This window comes from Falco peregrinus, chromosome W (assembly GCF_023634155.1).
Source record: "Falco peregrinus isolate bFalPer1 chromosome W, bFalPer1.pri, whole genome shotgun sequence".
NCBI lineage: Eukaryota > Metazoa > Chordata > Aves > Falconiformes > Falconidae > Falco > Falco peregrinus.
This window is the reverse complement of record NC_073743.1, coordinates 19,073,873-19,093,441: the sequence shown is the minus strand read 5'-3', so window position 1 is coordinate 19,093,441 and position 19,569 is coordinate 19,073,873. Positions and strand designations below refer to the sequence as shown.

Genomic DNA, 19,569 nt, shown 5'->3' with positions numbered 1-19,569 from the left:
GTCTTGAAAACATTTAATATCAAAACTCAGCATTTCACTCATTTTAGGAAAGTAGAAGGGAATAGGATACAACTTCTAAAATAAGCTGAAGAAATAACAAAAATCAGAAAAATGGGAAACATAGTTTCAGATGTCAGTGTCACAGAATAAAGTCTTTGATCTATGTTTTGTCCTTGCAGAGACACCAAAGCTGTCTCTGAAACATGGCAGTAGGACCCTGTCAACACAGTGCTGTGGCAAAGCTACATACCAATGTGATGAGAAAGACAATTCCTCCTGATGGTCTTCTCAGAAACCCCATCACCAATGTGTTCATTCTGCTCTCTGGGACTGAAGTCTGGGGCTGCACTGTCCTGGGTAGAGGTACCAGCTCATCTGGCGCTGGTAGGGTAGCTCTACATAGGGCTGCCTTGCACCACTACTCTTTCACTTCTGATAGTGAAAAAAAAGCTTTTAGAGTGGCCCCTTCTTTTAAAGTCATCCCTGCTTTTTTGTGACTACAAGTCAAGACAAGAAGGGAGAAAGTGTTACCATGCCAGCACTGAGCATTGCCCTGGGCTGAACACACCACAATAACTACCACATCCCTGGAAAGCAGCAGGCACTGTATTAAAAATCTCATTTGACTCTCAGAGTACTTAGGAAGGCCTGAAAAGCACAGGAGGACACAGGTAATTTCAGAGATGCCCAGCTGTGTCCAACATCAGCAGGGAAAAAGAATCAAGTTCAGAATGGACTGAAAGTGAGAAGAACATCAACTCTGCAAATCTAAAACATGCTGTGGGAAACTAAGAGAAGTAGAGACCTGTAAAACAAAGTAAAACTCTAAGATTCTTCCAGATTCTCTGCAAGAAACTGATTCCTTGGCCTGGAATTTGCTTTTAGATTAAACTAATTACAGAGGGAGCACGCAGGCCATGAAACAATCCAGAGGTCAAAACTACACCTTTTTAGGTAAGTGTTTGTGTGAGACCATATTGTGAGTTGACTGTCTCAAAGCTCCGAACTCAGCAATTGTGGACCAGACAAGGAGCAAACAGCCACCCAAAACCAGACATCGGCCAGGGTCAAAGAACAGTCATGTTGTATTGGGGGACACATCCAGACATGACTGACCACCTCAACCTGCCAAAGCATGCACAGTCCATAGCAAACGACCACACAGCCATCATGTGTGCCCCTCAGAACCAGCGTGCCAAGACTGGGAGCATGCATGGACATGCAGTACATGCCATTGTCCAGGAAACAGTCTCTCCAAATACCTTATAAAAGACTGCACCATCGAACAGTAAGGGACACGATTCAGAGACCACCACCACCAATGGACAAGGAAACTACAACAGGATGCCACTGGATCCATAGTGGTGACTATCTCTTCCAACTCTATCCCAACTGCTTGCTAGGTTTCCTTCTTTTCTATTCTTTCGTCCCTTTCCTATTGCTATTTTCTTATGAACACTTTGTTTCAATAAACTTTCCTGATTGGCGGCATTTGACCTCATTTGAGTCTTCATCTCACTCCAGGTGTAACATCAGACCTCCCCAGCTCAGGCTGTCCCAGATCAGAATAGTATAGCTTTAAAGCATGATTGTATTATACTATTCAACGGACTGAAAAGTCTATACTGTTCAAGGAAATCAGAATGCTTTGCATCTCCTCTTTCCTGTGATCACGGTCAATAAATGGTTGTGAAGTACCCACACCCATTAGCATAGCCCAGTAAATGGGTTTCCCCCACTGTAGCAAGGCAACAGCTCCTCTTAACAGATTAATACTCCTGTTCAGCATGAAATGAGAATGTCAGCAAGGTATCTTTCCAATCTTAATTTTGTCTTGTATCAGTAACTGGGTTTGAATCATAAACAGACTAATCCCAACCAGTAGAACAGCCAGAAACCAGAAAAGTCATGTCCTTACATTTATGAGTCTATGCACACAGACTCCACGCAGACAGCATGCAAACCCAGGTCATCAGGAGCACTGGCTTTTCTTCTCAACTCTAGGAACAGATTGCAACCAGCGACTACAAGCCAAAAGTACCCATCATGTCTTTTTGGTGGGACCATCCGGGGGGTTTGATGCAAAAGCATGGATCTCTTCCAGAACTAGCCAGCTTTCTATTTGTGACTTACTGACTGAAGTGCATATCTTCCCTACCTACTCATATGGACTATGAGGTACTACAGGATACTCCCAGCAGTCTACAGACAGGAGCACCTGGATCTGGAGGTAGCACTAATGCATCTCTTGCAATGCTTTCTGCATTTGTTTCTGCAAGGTAGATGATGGCTGGAGCTCCCCATGCTGTTGTGAGACTGATGGCACAAGTTAGTGGCACCTCTCATGCTACATTTGGCAACAGGGATGAACATCTGTTCCTCATTACACTCAGTCTAGAGACAAGGAGTGTCTAAACTCTTCTGCCCAGTGAAGGCTGGATCTGGTCCTATTACTGAATACAATGGTAGGCAAATCACTGTGAATAAAGCACCATTTTTATGCAAGAAATAGAAGTTAAAATTTTCCCTTTCTCCCTCTTTATGTGAACATTTGGTCCTTGTTCTACCTTAAAAATACTAGATAATATTTCCTCCAATGTTTAAGGCTCAATCCAAAGCCCAATCTCGTTATTTCAGTGGCCTTTGGATCAAGTCTTTTTTTATTATAAAGTCCAATTACAAATATTTAATATTTCTCTCAAGTCATTGATAAACAGTACCAGAAAGTAACAGAAAATTCAGGAAATTCAAAAAGACAAATCTTAAAAAGAAAAACAGACATCTGAGAAAAATGTTGCCCATGACAACCAGAAACTAGATGAAAAAAATGACAATTATGTTCTAGTTACACTTTTATTATAAATTCATGATGGAAGAGATGAGAGGTAGGTCAACTGTAAATGATACTGGACAAGGGTAAAAAATAAAATATTGTTTACATCTGCAGTTTCAGACAACCAACACAGACAAAATGTTACCAAAGAAAGACTGAGGAGTCTTGTAAGGGACAAATTAAGAAGTATAAGTCTGCAAGTATTTCTTAAATAACCCTTAACAAAGTAACCCTTGTGAATATACAACTAGGTATGCTGAATTATCCTTCAAATAAAGAGGAATGGGGATTCAAATTTCACAATGGAGTTAAAATTCTGTTGTTACTTACCACTAACTTAATCCCATGCCTGTGATAACTGCCTCACACAGGTCAAAAATCTGTTCCTGTAAAACATGGGCTATTCTAAGAGAACTGAACTCATTGTATACACTTGTGATACAAGGCATATAAAAATAGCCTCTGAGTCATTTTGCTGATTCATACTAACAGCTTAGCATCATGCAGGTACTGGTGTTTTGACAAAAATGTAAATTCATGCTAATTTTCTTTGAGATCATTCCTAAAAAAGCAGAAATGGAAGTCAGTACCAGAATTATTATCACACAAGCGCAACAATTTATTATCTGAAAAAAGATAGTTACTTATTATCCCATCTCTGGAATTTTGATTAGTACTAAGAAAGGAGAGCTTTGACAATTCATCTATCCAAATTTATAGGCTGTTGCACTGTAATCCTTCCTGAGCCACCAAATTCCTAGCATCCCACAACTACAACAAAATAAAAGCTTGCAAGTGGATGAGTGCACCGCATGTGCTCCCCTGCCAATTGTCCTTGCAAGGACACCCAGACTTCCCTGCCTTTGTGCTGCTGCGCAGCCCTGTCACTGCAACCTTGCACCGCTCACAGCAACAACCTACGGGAACACCAAACAGCCACAGCAGCATAAGTCAGCTCAATTCCCTATTCAAGTCCTATTCTGTATCCATTTTCATTCTGCCAAGACAGAAATACTTTAAGACACAAAAAAAAGTCTGGTAGCCAACTAAAACTAACTTCTCCCAACATATAACGAGCTAAAGTCATAGAATCATTTAGGTTGGAAAAGAAACTTAAGATCAATGAGTCCAACCCTTAACCTAATACTGCCAAGTCCACCATGTCCCTAAGCACCACATACAGACATCTTTTAAATACCTCCAGGGATAGTGACTCAATCACTTCCCTGGGCAGCCTGTTCCAAGGCTTGACCACCCTTTCAGTGAAGAAATGTTTCCTAATATCCAATCTAAACCTCCCCTGGCACAACTTGAGGCTGTATCCCCTCATCCTATCACTTGTTACTTGGGAGAAGTGACTGACTCCCACCTGTCTACAACCTTCTTTCAAGTAGCTGTAGAGGGCAATAAGGTCTCCCCTGAGCCTCCTTTTCTCCAGACTAAACAACCCCAGTTCCCTCAGCAACTCCTCAGAAGACTTGTGCTCTAGACCCTTCACCAGCTTCATTGCCCTTCTTGGACATGCTCCGATACCTCAACATCCCTCTTAAAATGAGGGGCCCAAACTTGAACGCAGTATTCAAGGTGTGGCCTCACCAGTGCCGAGTACAGGGGGACAATCACTTCCCTTGTCCTGCTGGCCACACTGTTTCTGATACAAGCCAGGATGCTATTGGCCTTCTTGGCTACCTGGACACACTGCTGGCACATATTCAGCTGGACGTCATCCAGCACCCCAAGGTCCTTTCCCTCCAGGAAGCTTTCCAGCCACTCTTCCCCAAGCCTGTAGCATTGCATGGGGTTGTTGTGACCCAAGTGCAGGACCTGGCCCTTCTCCTTGTTGAACCTCATACAACAGGCCTCAACCCATCAATCCAGCCTGTCCATATCCCTCTGCAGAGCCTTCCTACCCTCAAGCAAATCGACACTCCTGTCCCACTTGGTGTCATCTACAAACTTACTGAGGGTGCACTCAATCCCCTTGTCCATATCATTGATAAAGATATTAAACAGAACTGGCCCCAATACTGAGCCCTGAGGAACACTACTTGTGACTGGCTGCCAACTGGATTTAACTCCATCCACCATCACTCTTTGGGCCTGGCCATCCAGCCAGTTTTTAACACAGCAAAGAACATGCCCATGTAAGCCATGAGCAGCCAGTTTCTCCAGGAGACTGTGGTGGGAAATGGTGTCAAAGGCTTTACTAAGGTTCAGGTAGACAACATCCACAGCCTTTCCCTCATCCACTAAGCAGGTCACCTTGTCATAGAAGGAGATGAGGTTAGTCAAGCAGGACCTGCCTCTCATAAACCCATGCTTACTGGGCCTGATCACCTGGTTGTCCTGCACATGCTGTCTGATGTCACTCAAGATGATCTGCTGCATAACCTTCCCCAGCACCAAGGTCAGACTAACAGGCCTGTAGTTCCCTGGATCCTCCTCCTTCCAGCCCTTCTTGCAGATGGGTGTTATATCTGCTAACCTCCAGTCAGCTGGGACCTCCCTGGTTAGCCAGGACTGCTGATAAATGACTCTACTCAATATCTATTCCAGCTATCACAGTCTCTAATAGCTGTAGAATCATATTTATGTTGCCCAGAAATGTGCATACCAGACTACTGAGTCTTTAAGCTGAATTAATTCCTAGGCACTTAGTAATGGTGCTTAGATACTAGTTGAGAAATCTGGCCTTGACTTCTTAGCTCTTTTTTTGTGTGTCTTTCATTGGAAGTGATAAGTTTTGCTCAAGTACCTATGTCCTCTTACTTGACAAATTTTGATTAACTGCAGTTTTCAGTAAGATAGCACTAAAATCATGCCCTTGAGGATTTTATCAGCAACTCCATGAGCTGACATTGCAAGTTACTAGGCATGATATTAACTGGGCATAGATTTGCTTTGACAAAAGCAATGGGACTATGCATCATTTTGGCAAACTATGGAGTTATGGGTATTGATGACCAAAATTCCAAGACACTAACAATCCTTAATTGCAACTTTTGAACTTATAACTTTCAGAATTAAATCTGCCAAGGCTTTTTGGGGTAATGACAGTTTGAAAGAACAATAAACTTCTCTAGGGAGCCCGAAGGTGGGAAGCCCACTGCCACTGCTGAGGCAAGCAGCTGTCGCAGAGACACTAAACACATCTTGCACTTTGCCAAAGTCCTCCCAGGCCACATGCAGGCTAGTGAAAATAAAGTCTTGGGCACAGGTAAAGAAAGACTCAGTCAAGCCAGTACAGTCACCGACCACTGACTTATGGGCAACAAGAGACCTTTTGGTACTGCTCAGATAGGAAACATGCCTTCCACAGATACACATTCTTCATAGCAACAGGACAAAATACAAAGCAGCCACAGTGCATTGCTTGAGCAGTATTTCTTAGATTTGGGGTGACTAGCTACTGCACAGCTATTGAAATAAACCAGATTTTAATCTATACAAGGACCTGAATATACACCAGTGAAACAGTCAAGTGAGTAAGAGTCGGTCTAAAGAGAATGATATTGTCTCAACATTGCTAACAGAGACCTGGAGATGCAATGTGGTCCTCATGGACACCGAGACCCAGTGACCCTGAAGGAGAACTGCATGGTACAAGGAGTACTATGCCACTCCCTGATACCCGGCACTGGAAGGAACAACTACGATAAGGCCACATAACAACTGTCCAGAAGATGAATCACAACTGTTGTCGTAACAATGAACCAGAACAAGCGTGATAACCTTGCTCAAGAAGGCGGAGACTGACAACATTCCATGGGCCAGAGGAGGAGCAACGTGTGTTGCTCGGCATAAAAGATGACTCCTTAGCAACCGAATTTTGGAGATCTTCCCCACCAAGGATCACGACGATAGGAAGGACAGGCAGGATGCTGCTTGGACCTGGGACCATAGGGATGCCTTGGACCCATGGTGGTAGCTATAATCCTCTTTCCTTTTCTTTTTACTTTACCTTTTATTCACTTTCTGTCTTTCTACCTATCGCACGCCGCTTTATGGGCAAACAATAAAATTGTGCTGTTTGATTGAAGCATAACCCCTTGGCGTGGTCACCTTGATTTTTTTTGCGCTTTGAGATCATAGTAAACAAACCAACACAAGTCCACTGAGTGGACTGTGACAAAGTGTCCCCAGGTGGAAGCTGAGGGACAAAATGGCAGATGTAGGAGTCTTGCAGAAGGGCCCTCAATGGCTTCATTGACACACAAAATCCTTTTACTCCATCTTTTGTGAAGCAGGATATTCAGCTTTATGCAGTTGAAACATATTTTTTTTTAAAAATAAGATTGGTAGCAACAGCTGCAATTTCAACAGAGGTCTTTCCAAGACTCTCCACTTGGTCTGCCTCACTACCAGATACACAGTTCCTTTTTCAGCTTGTACATGTTACAACTTGTTTGATTTTTTTGTCCTTGTAAGGTTAACATAAGATGGAAGTTATCAACAGTACATGACAGAGAAAACAGAGGCAAGTGCTGGAGTACCAATTTTAAGTCATGCTGCCTGTTGTCTTGGCAACCAGTTAATAAGCTCTGTTACTCATTTTTCACCAGCACCTGACGACGTCTGCAAGATTTGATATTATTAAGGAGTCTCCTAACTCAGTTGCTTTACAAGGTATCAGAAAACATCTGCTGGAATTTCCATTCTGAATCCTGTTTCTCAGGGAATCATAAATCATCCCTAAATTGCCCAGCAGCTGAATATACAATGCACAAATACCACTATGACAATCCAATCCCTTGATAAGAGCACAAAAAGAGTGTTGAGATCTGATCATGCTCCCTGCAATATCAATATGTACGTTACTATTTGCTACACATGGAAAAGGATTAGACCTCAAATTCCTCAAGTGAAAACACATGAATACTTTGGCTTTGACAGACCTTCTCTTGCATGTCTCCCCTTCAACAGTGCAGGCATATGTCATGGAGACAGGGTTGGCCCTGTTTCCACCAAGCTTCCTTTTGGAGAAAGAGTCCTACCCTTCACATTGCTGCTGCATGTATTCCTCAAGCTGCTTTGAGAAGCATACAAGCATGTACTGAATTGGCACTGCAATTACCATAATAAACATTATAATCAAAAAAGCTTCAGTCAGTAGTCATACCTCACTATACTAGGAGCTGTGCAGACACACTAAATGACTCTACCCTTCTTCAAGAGTAAATTGTCCCTATGTTTGAGTTGCACAAAGAGTTCAGTCTTAAAAGATGGAAAAAAGGCTGTTTAACTAAATCCCACAGACTAACCCATCATCTTGTATGAATACTTTCCTTGAACAACAGGTTACCTAGTTACCCAAATTCCTGAGAATTTCTGAGTTTGGGACCATAATAGAATATGTACTTACAATCCTCTTTAGTATAAATGTTGCCAGTTTGCCTAGTTAAACACTCAAAATTCAACATTTGTTGAACAGAAACGAAACATTCTGAATTTTTTTAAACAAATGGCAAGAAAAAACCCTCCTTTCCTATCAAACAGTAGAGAAGACACAAAGGAGCCTCATGCAGATTCAGCATTAGAGAATCACAGAGGCTAGAAAGATTAAAATATTGTCCTCTCATTTGTGCAGTGGGATTCTGAAGGTGTCAATGAGCTTCTCCACAAAATTTGAGAAATGAAACTGGTCAAGAGGGCTAGTTTTATTCCTGGATGTTCCTGCTTTCCTGGTTTCAGGCTTCCTTAATACTCTTTCAAAGTAGATTTTAGAAGCTTATTGTTTAAAGATTGAGCAGTGCTGAAAAACACAGTCATTACTGCTTGTCATAGAGATGTTGATTAATTCCAATCACATGCAATTAAGCTGCAGTTCAACACAATGACAGACTAAAAATAGGCAAGTCTAGACAAACAAGAAAAAACAACCAAATTCCTAGAAATTTCCTAGAAGATTCTATAATCTTCCTGTTGAAAAAAGAGATGCACAATTTTATTTCATTTATCATATGAAAGCAGAATATTTGCTTTATTTTAATTCATGCAATGCTATCAAGAGGTATCATCTAAACAAGACAGCAAAAAAAACCCCCAAAAAACTAGACACACTGGAATATTTTTGCTAAACAAGAAGCACAAGATTTTTTTTCCTGACATTTAAAAATAAAACACATACACGTTAAAAATAAGTTGCACTGCATATTGCATTACTTAAAGATAAATTCTGCTAATTTCACTTATCAGAATACCCTCTCTGTATAATGAGACAACTGATATCACTGAGAAGTTGAATTGGCTTCATGATATTTAAATTGAAATGAAAGATATGTATTCTAGGCCTGAGTTTACTTTATGTAATTCAGGAACTACTGAGTATTCTTGTATTGGTTCTGTTGTTTTACAAACCAAGGGAAGAATCATAGAGGTATATTTTTTTCTTAAATCTGGCAATGCTTTACTCTCTCTATATATGGGGAGATATGGCAAAATCTGCTATAATCTGTGCTGCAGGAAGAAGAAGACACAAGACATTTTGGTATATTACTCAAGATGATCAGGTGAATGATGTCATGCTAGCAAGATGTCAGGATCTCTTTGTCAACAGTGTATAACTAAACTCAGGAATGTGATGCAGTAGTATGATACAACATTTCATAGCTCTTTCCACCATACTTAAGAGATGTTCCTGAAGCCAGAATTTATAACATTCATCAATACTAGGTTGTAGTAGTCAATGTGCACATGGCCACAATAATTTCACCAATGAAAGCAACCTATACTCCTTGGAGAAGGCTATATATTTTTACATGAAAACCAAGATTAATTTCACACATACTCAGCATTTGTGTTAAAGTAATGAGATGTTAGAAAAATTACCAAATACTTGACTCCCATGCACTCAGAATAAAATCAGTTTTTACACTTCACAAAATTTTGTTGTTTTTTTTTTTAATTTACTTTATGAATCCTCTAAAGGAAAGACAGGCTTTGTTAAAAAAAAAAAAGTATTTTGAATTAAGAAATCTAAAGTGCTGAAGCTGCTAAATGGCAGAACCTGGCTTCGGCCCTTGTATACCCCTAATCCAAGGCTGGTTTAAAACCCAGTCCAGTTAATCAGTGGGGGAATAGAGAAACAATAGATGATCAATTTGTATACACAGGTGCTCTCAGAAACACATGTGTTTCTAGAAAAAAGTAGTATATGTGAATAGGAATTGCTTGTTCAAAGACTAAGTGTGCTTGAAGGATTGTGTGAGTTAAAGCAGGCAGAAGGAAGATCATGATCTGAGGAGGACCTTGGAACCGAGGCAGAGACTGGAACTGAATAGATGAATCAACTGGGACTGGGTCAGATGATGGATTTGCAGAACTGACAAGACCAAAGGAAACTTCTAAAAACTTCAGACATTGACTAATGATTTGATAAGTGTATATAAACTGTGCTGTATCCCTTTGTTCTCTGCCACTCACTGAGGTGGTGGCCCAAATCTGAGTTGTGATTAAAGCAAGCCTAGCATTACCCACATCTGTGTGAATTTTTCCTTTAACAGGCTTGAAAAGCCACCAGAAGAGAAGATTTAGTCTCATGAGCCCTGTAAAATTCTAATATCTTCATACAAGCCAAAGAAAGTTCCTGTGAGTCAAAGTACACTCTCCACTCCTCAGCTTTTTCATACCAAGAAAGAGTCCAAGCCCTTTGGGAACAAATAACGGGCTTGAGCCACACTCGTACAACAGCCGTGACACCATTTCTGACTCTATCAAACTGTAGAGCTAACCTTTCAGGTTAATTTCTGTATGTGTTCTACCTACCACAGTGAGGAACAGCTTCAGTCTCCAGGACTACTAGATTGGTGCTACATGAACAAACTGTTCAGTCAAAAAGTGAGAGTTTCACTTAATTTTAATGGGGCCCTAAAACTAACATCTATTGCCAAAGTAATCATGGTAATAAAAGTAAACATGAAGCTAACCTAAAAGTCTGATTATTTTAAAGTTTCAGACATTTCCTGTTGTCAGAAAGTTAAAATAAACTATTATTTTCAAGCCATATTTTTAAAAATAGAAAAAAGTATTCATTGTAAAGAATCACAAATGGAAGTGGGCCATCCAATACCTGCAAGTATTTATTAATGCTACTCTTAAAAAATACATACAAAACAAAACTGCCAAACACTTTCAAAAACTCACCTCGAATTTCAGGAGAGAATCGAGCTGAATGGCGAGACACAAAAAGTTTCAGTTCTTGATCCAAGTTGCATTCAGTCAAGTTTGTGTCCCATGATCGGATTCCTAAAATTCAAAATGCAAAACACATCTAGCTTGATATATGAACACTGGAAGTTTTAATTGATTATTTCTCCATTGACATTAATGTTATTTGCATATTTCTAAATTCCAAAATCAGCCTACTTTCCCTTTAAGCCATGCAGCTATCCTTTGCAAGGTGCTGATTACTCAGAAGAAGCACTCTGGACAGGGATCAGTCACAAGCAAGAGGAAATCTGCCTTTCCAAAAGGTAACAATCCTTTAAGGCCTCTGCTTTAGGACTGCTGGTTCCCACATCCTAGCAGTCATGTTATGGGAAGTTATTGATGCCCTGGAATTGAATTTAAAATAGCAATACACTGATTTATAAAACTGAAAAGAGTGAATCACTCCAGGGATACATTAGCTCTATTACAACACCATTGTATTTGTCCGTCCAAGGAAAAAAAGACAGAATCACATAATATGTTCCAAATTAATATTTAAATACTAACTATTAAACTGATGACTTCTTCATTCAAAAGCTTTGAAGCATCCCATATTTTAAATTAAAATTTAAGTGATCTGTTATTTATGAAATATCAAAATTCTAGTTTTGAGATTTTAAAATGCTATGCTTGACCTTTAAAAAAAAAAAAATCACATCACTATTCCCTACCATTTTTCCTCCCAGCTACTTAGAAGGTGAGACGCTTGACACGTACATGATCATAAAATGTATTATTCCAAAATATATTTTTAAGGATTGAAATCTGACCAGGAAAAAAAAATACCATAGCAGCCAAGACAAATTTATAGTTTCCTACCATAAGATTTTGATGACTAAATTTTAAAAAAAAACAACAATACAAAACCACAAAAAGCCCAAAACAAATTAAAAGTAGAACATGTTGCAAGATTTTTCTATAGTTTTCTTGCTTTGATTCGAAAATAACGATCAGGCAGTTGCACTACTGGTAAGTCCAGGTACTGCTGTGATTTTTAACACCAACACACTGCATCAAAAAGAAGCATAGCCAACAGGTCAAGGGAGGTGATTCTCCACCTCCGCTCTCATGACACCCCACCTGGAGTACTACATCCAGCTCTGGGGCCCCCAACAACAGGTCATGGACCTGTTGGAGTGAATCCAGAGGGCCATGAAGAGGATGAGAGGGCTGGAACACCTCTCCTGGAAAGACAGGCTGAGAGAGTTGAGGTTGTTCAGCCTGGAAAAGAGAAGGCTCTGGGGAAACCTTCCAGCAGCCTTCCAATACCTAAAGGGGGCCTACAGGAAAGCTGGAGAGGGACTTTCTACAAGGGCATGTGGTGATAGGACAAGGGGGAATGGATTTAAACTGAAAAAGGGTAGATCTAGATTAGATATTAGGAAGAAATTCTTTACTTGTGAGAGTGGTGAGACACCAGCACAGGTTGCCCTGGGAAGTTGTGGATGCCCCATCCCTGGAAGTGCTCAAGGCCAGGTTGGACAGGGCTTTGAGCAACCTGGTCTAGTGGGAGGTCCCTGCCCATAGCAGGGGGGTTGGAACTGGATGATCTTTAAGGTCCCTTCCAACCCAAACCATTCTATGATTTGACATTTATGGTGATTGGGGGTGGGTGGGGTGGTTTCCTAAAGGAATATCATTGCACTTACACAAATTAGCTTGCAAATGCAGAAGGGATTGGAGATGAGGAAGTGTCTAGTGGCCTGTCCTCACATGTCTGACCACATCTTTGCATGAAAATGTTGAGTTAAATCACTTTGGGGTTTGGTACCTTTTGGAAGAGGCGTGTGGCCAATCCCTTACCATGAGACTTGCACTAAGACTTCTGCTGGTAACTCTGTCAAGATTTCAGGCTGTGAACTTTACTGCCAGTGCTGCCTCTCATGCTTTATTCTCTTTCAAGGTAGCAGTAATGTCAAGCCTCGAACTGGAAGAAGCCATGTTGTAGGGCTTAAGGATGAGGAGGAAAAAGAGGGGGAAGAACAGAGAAACCAGATCTGTGCTGCTAGTCTTGCATTGCAGCTCTAGGTAGGTTCTCCATGCAAATATGAACATCTGTATTTCAAGAGCATGTTCAGGGAGAATTCATCCAGGGCTTTTCCCTGTCAGCATCCTTCTGACAGGCAGGAGCATGCTTCTTACTGGGATATGGTACCAGCTATTAAGTAGATGCCATTTGAAACTAAATACATTTGGAAATACAGTATTGCCTGTGTGTTTCATAACCACTCGAGAAAAAAACCAAACCCTGAACTATAACCAGCCACTTACACTTCCCACTTTATGCATCATTGTTCAGAGGCATAAGCAGTGAGCCTCTTCTGTAAGTCTCCTTATTTTAATTTATCAAAAATCGATTGGCCATATGGTGCATTTTTAGAGCATAGTTTTGGCAGGCAAATATAGCTCAGCAGGCTTTAACATTATCCAGGTGTTGGAATATTTGAGAGCAAGAAAGTAAAGATGATATAATACCACATATGTGCAGCACATATGAAAACTATGACTAGTAAACTGACATTCATCACAAAGGTGAAGTGCATTGAATGAACGAGTGCTGAACTTCAAGAAGCTAGAAGATAAACAGCTCACTGGCCTCTGACAGCAAGCTTGTGTGGGCAGACTACAAAGCTTTCCAGAGGTCAATTAAGTAACATGGACTATATGATTCAGCAATACTGCTAATGATAAGATCTGTCCAGCATCCATCTCTAGCTGCTTTTGTCGTGAATCCAAATTTGCAGTAGGTTTAAGATTCTAATTAGGCATAATCAGACTGCTGATCCAGACAATATCCAAAATACAGGACTCAATGTGAAATAATTAAAATAACAACCAGAAAAAGCCTAGACATACCATGCACACAGTAGTCCTAGAAGCTGAAGTTGGGATTTGAATAGAATATCCCAAATCTGCAGCTGCATGATTCAGCAGTCTGGATGCAAAAATTATGCATATACATTATAATGTAGTATAATTTATTATATAACCAAATCAGGTTTGGGTAGAACAGAGGTAATTCTGGAATTAAAATCCAAGGTCAATCCAATGATCTATCATTAACAGCATGGAAGTAACTACTGGAAGTATGACTGAACTTGAACTATTTCTTTCTGCATGCTTAGGAGTGCAATGCCACCAGATACAGGACTTGGCAGACAGGGCACACCCAGTGGCATCTGCTGAATCAGTGGAAAAATCTTGAAGCTTCACTCTCTCCTTTTTTGGTGGACAGTGGGTTAGATGTTCCCTTAGCAAAGTGACATCCTAAACGTAATTACTGAAAATGCAGCTTGCCACACCATTCCCTCTTCATGATATATTAAGAAATGATTCTGCATTCCACCAGGTTTCATAGCATCACACCACTGATGTGTTACCAGCAGATGTTTTCTTTGACATGTTGTGCTGCAGTTTAGCGCATGAATCCACACTTTTCAGTGATGGTACTTAGGAGATGTACCAGAGAAGACTGTGAGGCAGAGTTATCAAGAACCCTAAACACATTTAAGGCTTTGTTGAGAATAAATGCTAAAATAATCCATTTTTTCCAAACCACAGCATACTTTTCAATGAGAAGGAGATTAGTCAAGCCCATATTTGCCTCGTACAGATCGAGCTTCAGATTCCCAGCATACTCATCCAGAACAATGCACCTCAAAATTTGATCTAAGGTTTTTTCCTAGCAGGCAAAATCCTAATCAGATTGTCTGACACCAGGAGCAGTGAGGTGACTTCTAATCCAAAATGATAAATAAAAAGGTCAAAGCATTCCCTCTGAACATCTAAAACTGTAAGTGGGTGTTATGCTTAGTGGCAGGAGGTAGCAGCAACAGAGCTATGCAGCAGCAACTGTACAATAGAAGCTTCAAGAAGAGACTGAAGAGCATTTCTTCAGAGGAAGGATGACATCAAATATCTTGAAGGCATAAGTTATCTAATTGCTCCATAAATTTTAATAATTTAATTAAATGCAGCCAATTTACTTATGATGCAACCAAAAAATAAATAGCATTAGCAAAGCGCAATGCTGAAGAGGCTTTGAATGACAAAGCATCTGTCTCAGTTGTTCTCCCTAGGAGACAATGGTAGCAATAAAGATGAACAGGTCACAGTGAAGCTAGTTAGCTGTGACAAGGCAGCCCTTTACCACAAACAGTCAGGAAAAAAGAATCAAGAGAAATAGCCAACTAAAGCAACATTAGTTGAGAAAACAACAATAGAGGTGAATTAAGTCCTAGCTGGACTGCTGAACCACACCTACATGGCAAGGCTGCTACCAATTCCCCTTTCCAAGGTCTTTTTCTCCCTTCTAACAACGGCAGGTTTCTGTTTTCACCAGCCCAGCCCAGAACAAAAATATATTACAAAATCATGTATCAATTGAGTTTAACAAGCTATAGGGCCCAGCAATAATTTTCTTTGTGCTTCATACAACTATTATGGCAACGATGCTTTTCCCCCCCCTCTCCATGTACACTGCAATCTATTGTATCAGAAACCACATCAAGAATTTATAAAACTCATTTCACTTGTGATAACTTCCTGTATTGCCATCTTAGGAAAAGGACAAATAAACAGTGGGTTATAGCATCCCGTAGCTGGACAATAATGAGGCTGAGCACTCAGGTATTAGTCTTATTACCCATATCTTTTTCTTTATTGAAATATATATATGCATATAAAACTTAGGTCCTGAAAAATTTTCCAGCCAAGAGAAAAGACTCGTTGTCGAAAGTTAGACACAATAGGCACAGCTGCATTCCTGCTCAGGGAGTCTTTGCCACTGAGAAAGAAAACGCCTCGAATCCCGCTGGTTTGGTTTCGCGGTGGGGGTAAAGGGTTTGATGGGGAACAGAGGGAAACGCCGAACAGCCGCCCCCCAGCCCGGCTGCCCCAGCCTCAGACGCAGGTTTTTCTCGGCGACGCAGCTGCCCTTTGTCCGCTCTGGGCTGCCATAGGGACCGCAGTGCGGACTGCGCCACGCCCACCCGCCGCTGTCTCCGGGCAGACGGGCTCAGCGGCGCTGCGGGCGCTCGGCTTCTGCCGCAGCCCCTCCGCACCAACAATGGTGAGGAGGGGGCTTGCCCCATTCCCCGCTACTAGCGGCGGGGAAGACGCTCCTGGGGATGAACAGCGGTGCGCAGTACGCGCCGAGCTGACTGCGGATCTTTGTGCGGGCGACAGCAGGAAGCCGCCGCCGCCAGACGCTGCACGGGGCCCGGTCCGCAGCCGCTGACCGCTGCGGGCGGCTCTCCGGCGCTCCCACCCGACGGAGGGGCTCCGAGTTCGGTGGGGCGGGAGGGGCGTGCGCGCAGACGGGACGACTAGCCCCTCGTAAAATAAAAAGAAACCACAACATCGCAGCTCGTGTGTGTGTGTATGTATGTATATGTATCTGTATCGCCCAGATCATGAGCAAGGGGCGGCCGGGCTCTCCGCCTCGCCGGCCGAGCCCGGACAGCGCCCCCACTCGCCCCGCGCGGAAAGGGAAGAAAAGGGGGGCGGCTGCCTGCCCTCCGCGGCGCCCCGCCGCGGCCGCTGCCGAGGGGAAGGCGTCGGCGGGGTGGGGGCTCCGGGGGGCTGCGGCGCTGCCTGCGGTGGCCCCGCTCCCCACCGCCTCACCTCGCTCGATGTTGGCGATAGCCCGCCGCAGGCGCTCCTCGGTCACCAGCTCGCCGATGACCACCAGCAGGTAAAATTTGCTGTCCAGGAAGCGATGCGAGAGGGAAGTAGGGTTGAGGATGCTACAGGATGGTTCCGAGTCCACTTCCACCACCACCACGGTGGCCATGGCGGGCGCCCTGCTCCTCCCCGCGGCTCCGGGGCGCTGGGGAGGGAAGAAGGGCAGCTCGATGGTGGGTCCGCTAGAGGCGGGGGGTGAGGAGGCGGCATCCCTTTTATACGGAGACGGTGCAGGGCAGGGGCCTGGCGAGGAGGAGGAGCACCAGGAGGAGGAGCAGCAGCAGCAGCAGGAAAAAGAAGAAAAGGAGGAGGAGGGGAAGCCGGCGCATCCCCGCACAGCCACTTTTCCAGCATCCACAGCTGATGTCATCTGCGGCAAATCCTCCCCGCAGCGGCCCCCAGAAGCAGGAAGGACGCTGGTGGCCGACAATGCTCCGAGGGCCGCCGAGAGGGCGGCTTCAGGGTGCGCTCTGGACCGCTGGTGTGATCTCTCCGCTCGCGCTACCCCGGCCGGCGCTGCCCCCGCGGCCCTCACACACGCCCTTCTCCTGTGCCCTCCTGCTGTCTTACCCTGCTGGTTTGGTCGGCCCATGTCCTTTGTTTCCCCAGGGCCTCATTCTGCTGGCTTAGCCATCTCCCGCTCCTCAAGGCCCTCCCAGGGTTTCAGCCTTGAAGCATGGTGGCTGTGCCATGAGGAGCTGCAGGTGATACCTTGGCAAACCTGGTGAGCTCATCTGGGAAAAGCCAGCATCAGGGCTACAGCTGTACCACTGATGCTGGATGTAAAAAGCAGCTCCACTATCCAAGGCCAAGAGTCCAATCTGCATCTTGCTGTAGCACTGCAGCCAAATTTGAGCCATGTTTCCCCCCCTCTGAACTAGCAATCTAAATATTCGTTACCTTTTTTTTTTTGTTTGAAAGCAGTTCATTTAATAATTCAAACATAGGTTTTCTGCACGTATTCAAGGCCCGTGGATATATGATTTACCCCAGAAAAGCACTGTTTCTGGACAAGCTGCTAAAATCCATACTTTGAAGGCTCCAGAAGTTCGAAGGGCTTTAAATAACTAATTTTGACCAGGCTCAAGCAACTCCAGGGAGCAATGGTATCAGAAAACATCTACAATTACCAAAAGAAAGGCTTGATTTCCTTTTGATTACCACATAAAAGTTAGATATCTGCTCCCCAATACTCAGAGACCCACTCAAGAGAGAAATTCAATCACCTCCTAAAAGTGTTTTATCCTCCCCTAAAATGGGATAGAGCAGTCTGAGATAAATCAACCTCTTTAAAGTGTTCCTCTTGCTTTACTGACAGAAACTAGGCACTGGTTTACACTAAGCATCTTGTTTATATGGCTAAAGTGCTGTGGGAGAAATTTCAATGTGACCTAGGAAAGGATATAAACTTTTATAGCCTGTTTTTTAAGATAACCTCTGGTCCCACTTTCTCTGTGTACAACTCCTTCCAGTACTGACTGCTCAAATTCCCTGCCTGCTCCTGAGAAACACAGAGCACTTGCCTGGATGAACCAATACATCAGTCCTGTTTTCTTAGGATATGTATTTTGTTTCAGGGCATACTGGACTTACTCTAATTAACATGTCTTATTTATCTAGAGGAACCTACAAAGATTGAAACCCCATTGTTGTAGGTGCTGGTTAATATTATATAATGTTATATCTGCCTATAGCACCTAGTGGTTTTAATATGAATAGTTCCTCTGTGTAAATACAGCATTTAGAGCCTTAACTAATAGTGTGATGTATTTGGATGTTGCATCCAAAGTAGAATATTTTTCTGAGCTGCCATTACACTGAAGGTTGTAGACTGCAGACAAACATTTTTACAGCCAGGTCAGGTGGCTGAGATGACACAGTGATAAAGAGCAGTTGTGCTCATTCTTCACTAGAGCTGACAGTGCTAATAGAACAAATGTAATGGCATAGATGCAGAAGAACTAGTAGCGGTTCTAAAGTTGGCAAGGCATTCATGGGTATAGTGTTGCTCTTTGGGTACCCCCATTTGTCTGAGCCCAGCTGTGACTGGTGTTTCGTTTCTTCACTGAGCCTGGCAGTTTCCATGAGATAGTATAGATGTCTACCTAGAAATAATGTCCACTCCTCTGTGGCCATGTCCTATATATGACCCCCGCCCTAATAGTCTGTATTCTAATTATAGATACCCTCAAGACTTGCCACATGGTGCCCACTGGAGGAAGCCAGCTTCTGGCTTCTCCCACTGCAATACATAGCTTTGGGATATGCCTTTATTTCAATCACCAACAAGAGCATCTGGTCTCTGGAGTGTGGAAGGGACTTTCCAAGGAGACTTGCTAACTGGTTATAGAATAGACTGGTAGTGGTTCCCGGACATAAAGGTAAAAAAATTACTTGCCTTACAAGCACAGCAAGTTAAATGCATTACTCTGAGTAACTCATGCCAGTATACAAAATGCATTATATGTGCTTTTTAGCACTTATTTTAAGAAAGAATGAATACATACATAACTGGAAAATTGTCTGTGGATTTGAAAAGTAAAAGGTGAAATGAATGTATTGTGTCAAAGAATAAAATGCTTACATACAGGTAGGTAATACAAATATACTTGAAATAGCCTGCTGAGGTAGTCCTCTATTTTATATTGCTCTGTATAAGAATATGCAGCTAGAACACGGTATGATAAAAGGGGAACTGTTACAGTCAAACTGTATTGTGACGGGAGACATTTCACACATTAAAACCCTAAGGACAAGAAGCTGCCTTTGGAAGAAAATGGTCTTGTGCTACAGTCTTTAAGGGAAGCAGACCTCTGCTCTCATGTATTCACAAGCATATGCTG

At 42.6% G+C, this 19,569-nt stretch overlaps 1 protein-coding gene across 1 annotated transcript in view; it reads right to left on the bottom strand.

The window, feature by feature from the left end:
* LOC129782587 (microtubule-associated protein 1B-like) overlaps positions 1-17,502 on the bottom strand; it is a 95,413-nt gene extending 77,911 nt beyond the window's left edge. The window contains exons 1-2 of the mRNA XM_055792592.1: positions 16,667-17,502; positions 10,976-11,077 (exon numbers count right to left, since the gene is read on the bottom strand). Of these exons, the coding sequence (XP_055648567.1) occupies positions 10,976-11,077; positions 16,667-17,318 (754 nt within the window). The 5' untranslated portion in view covers positions 17,319-17,502. The remainder of the gene's footprint in view (positions 1-10,975; positions 11,078-16,666) is intronic.
* Positions 17,503-19,569: the final 2,067 nt, after the last annotated feature.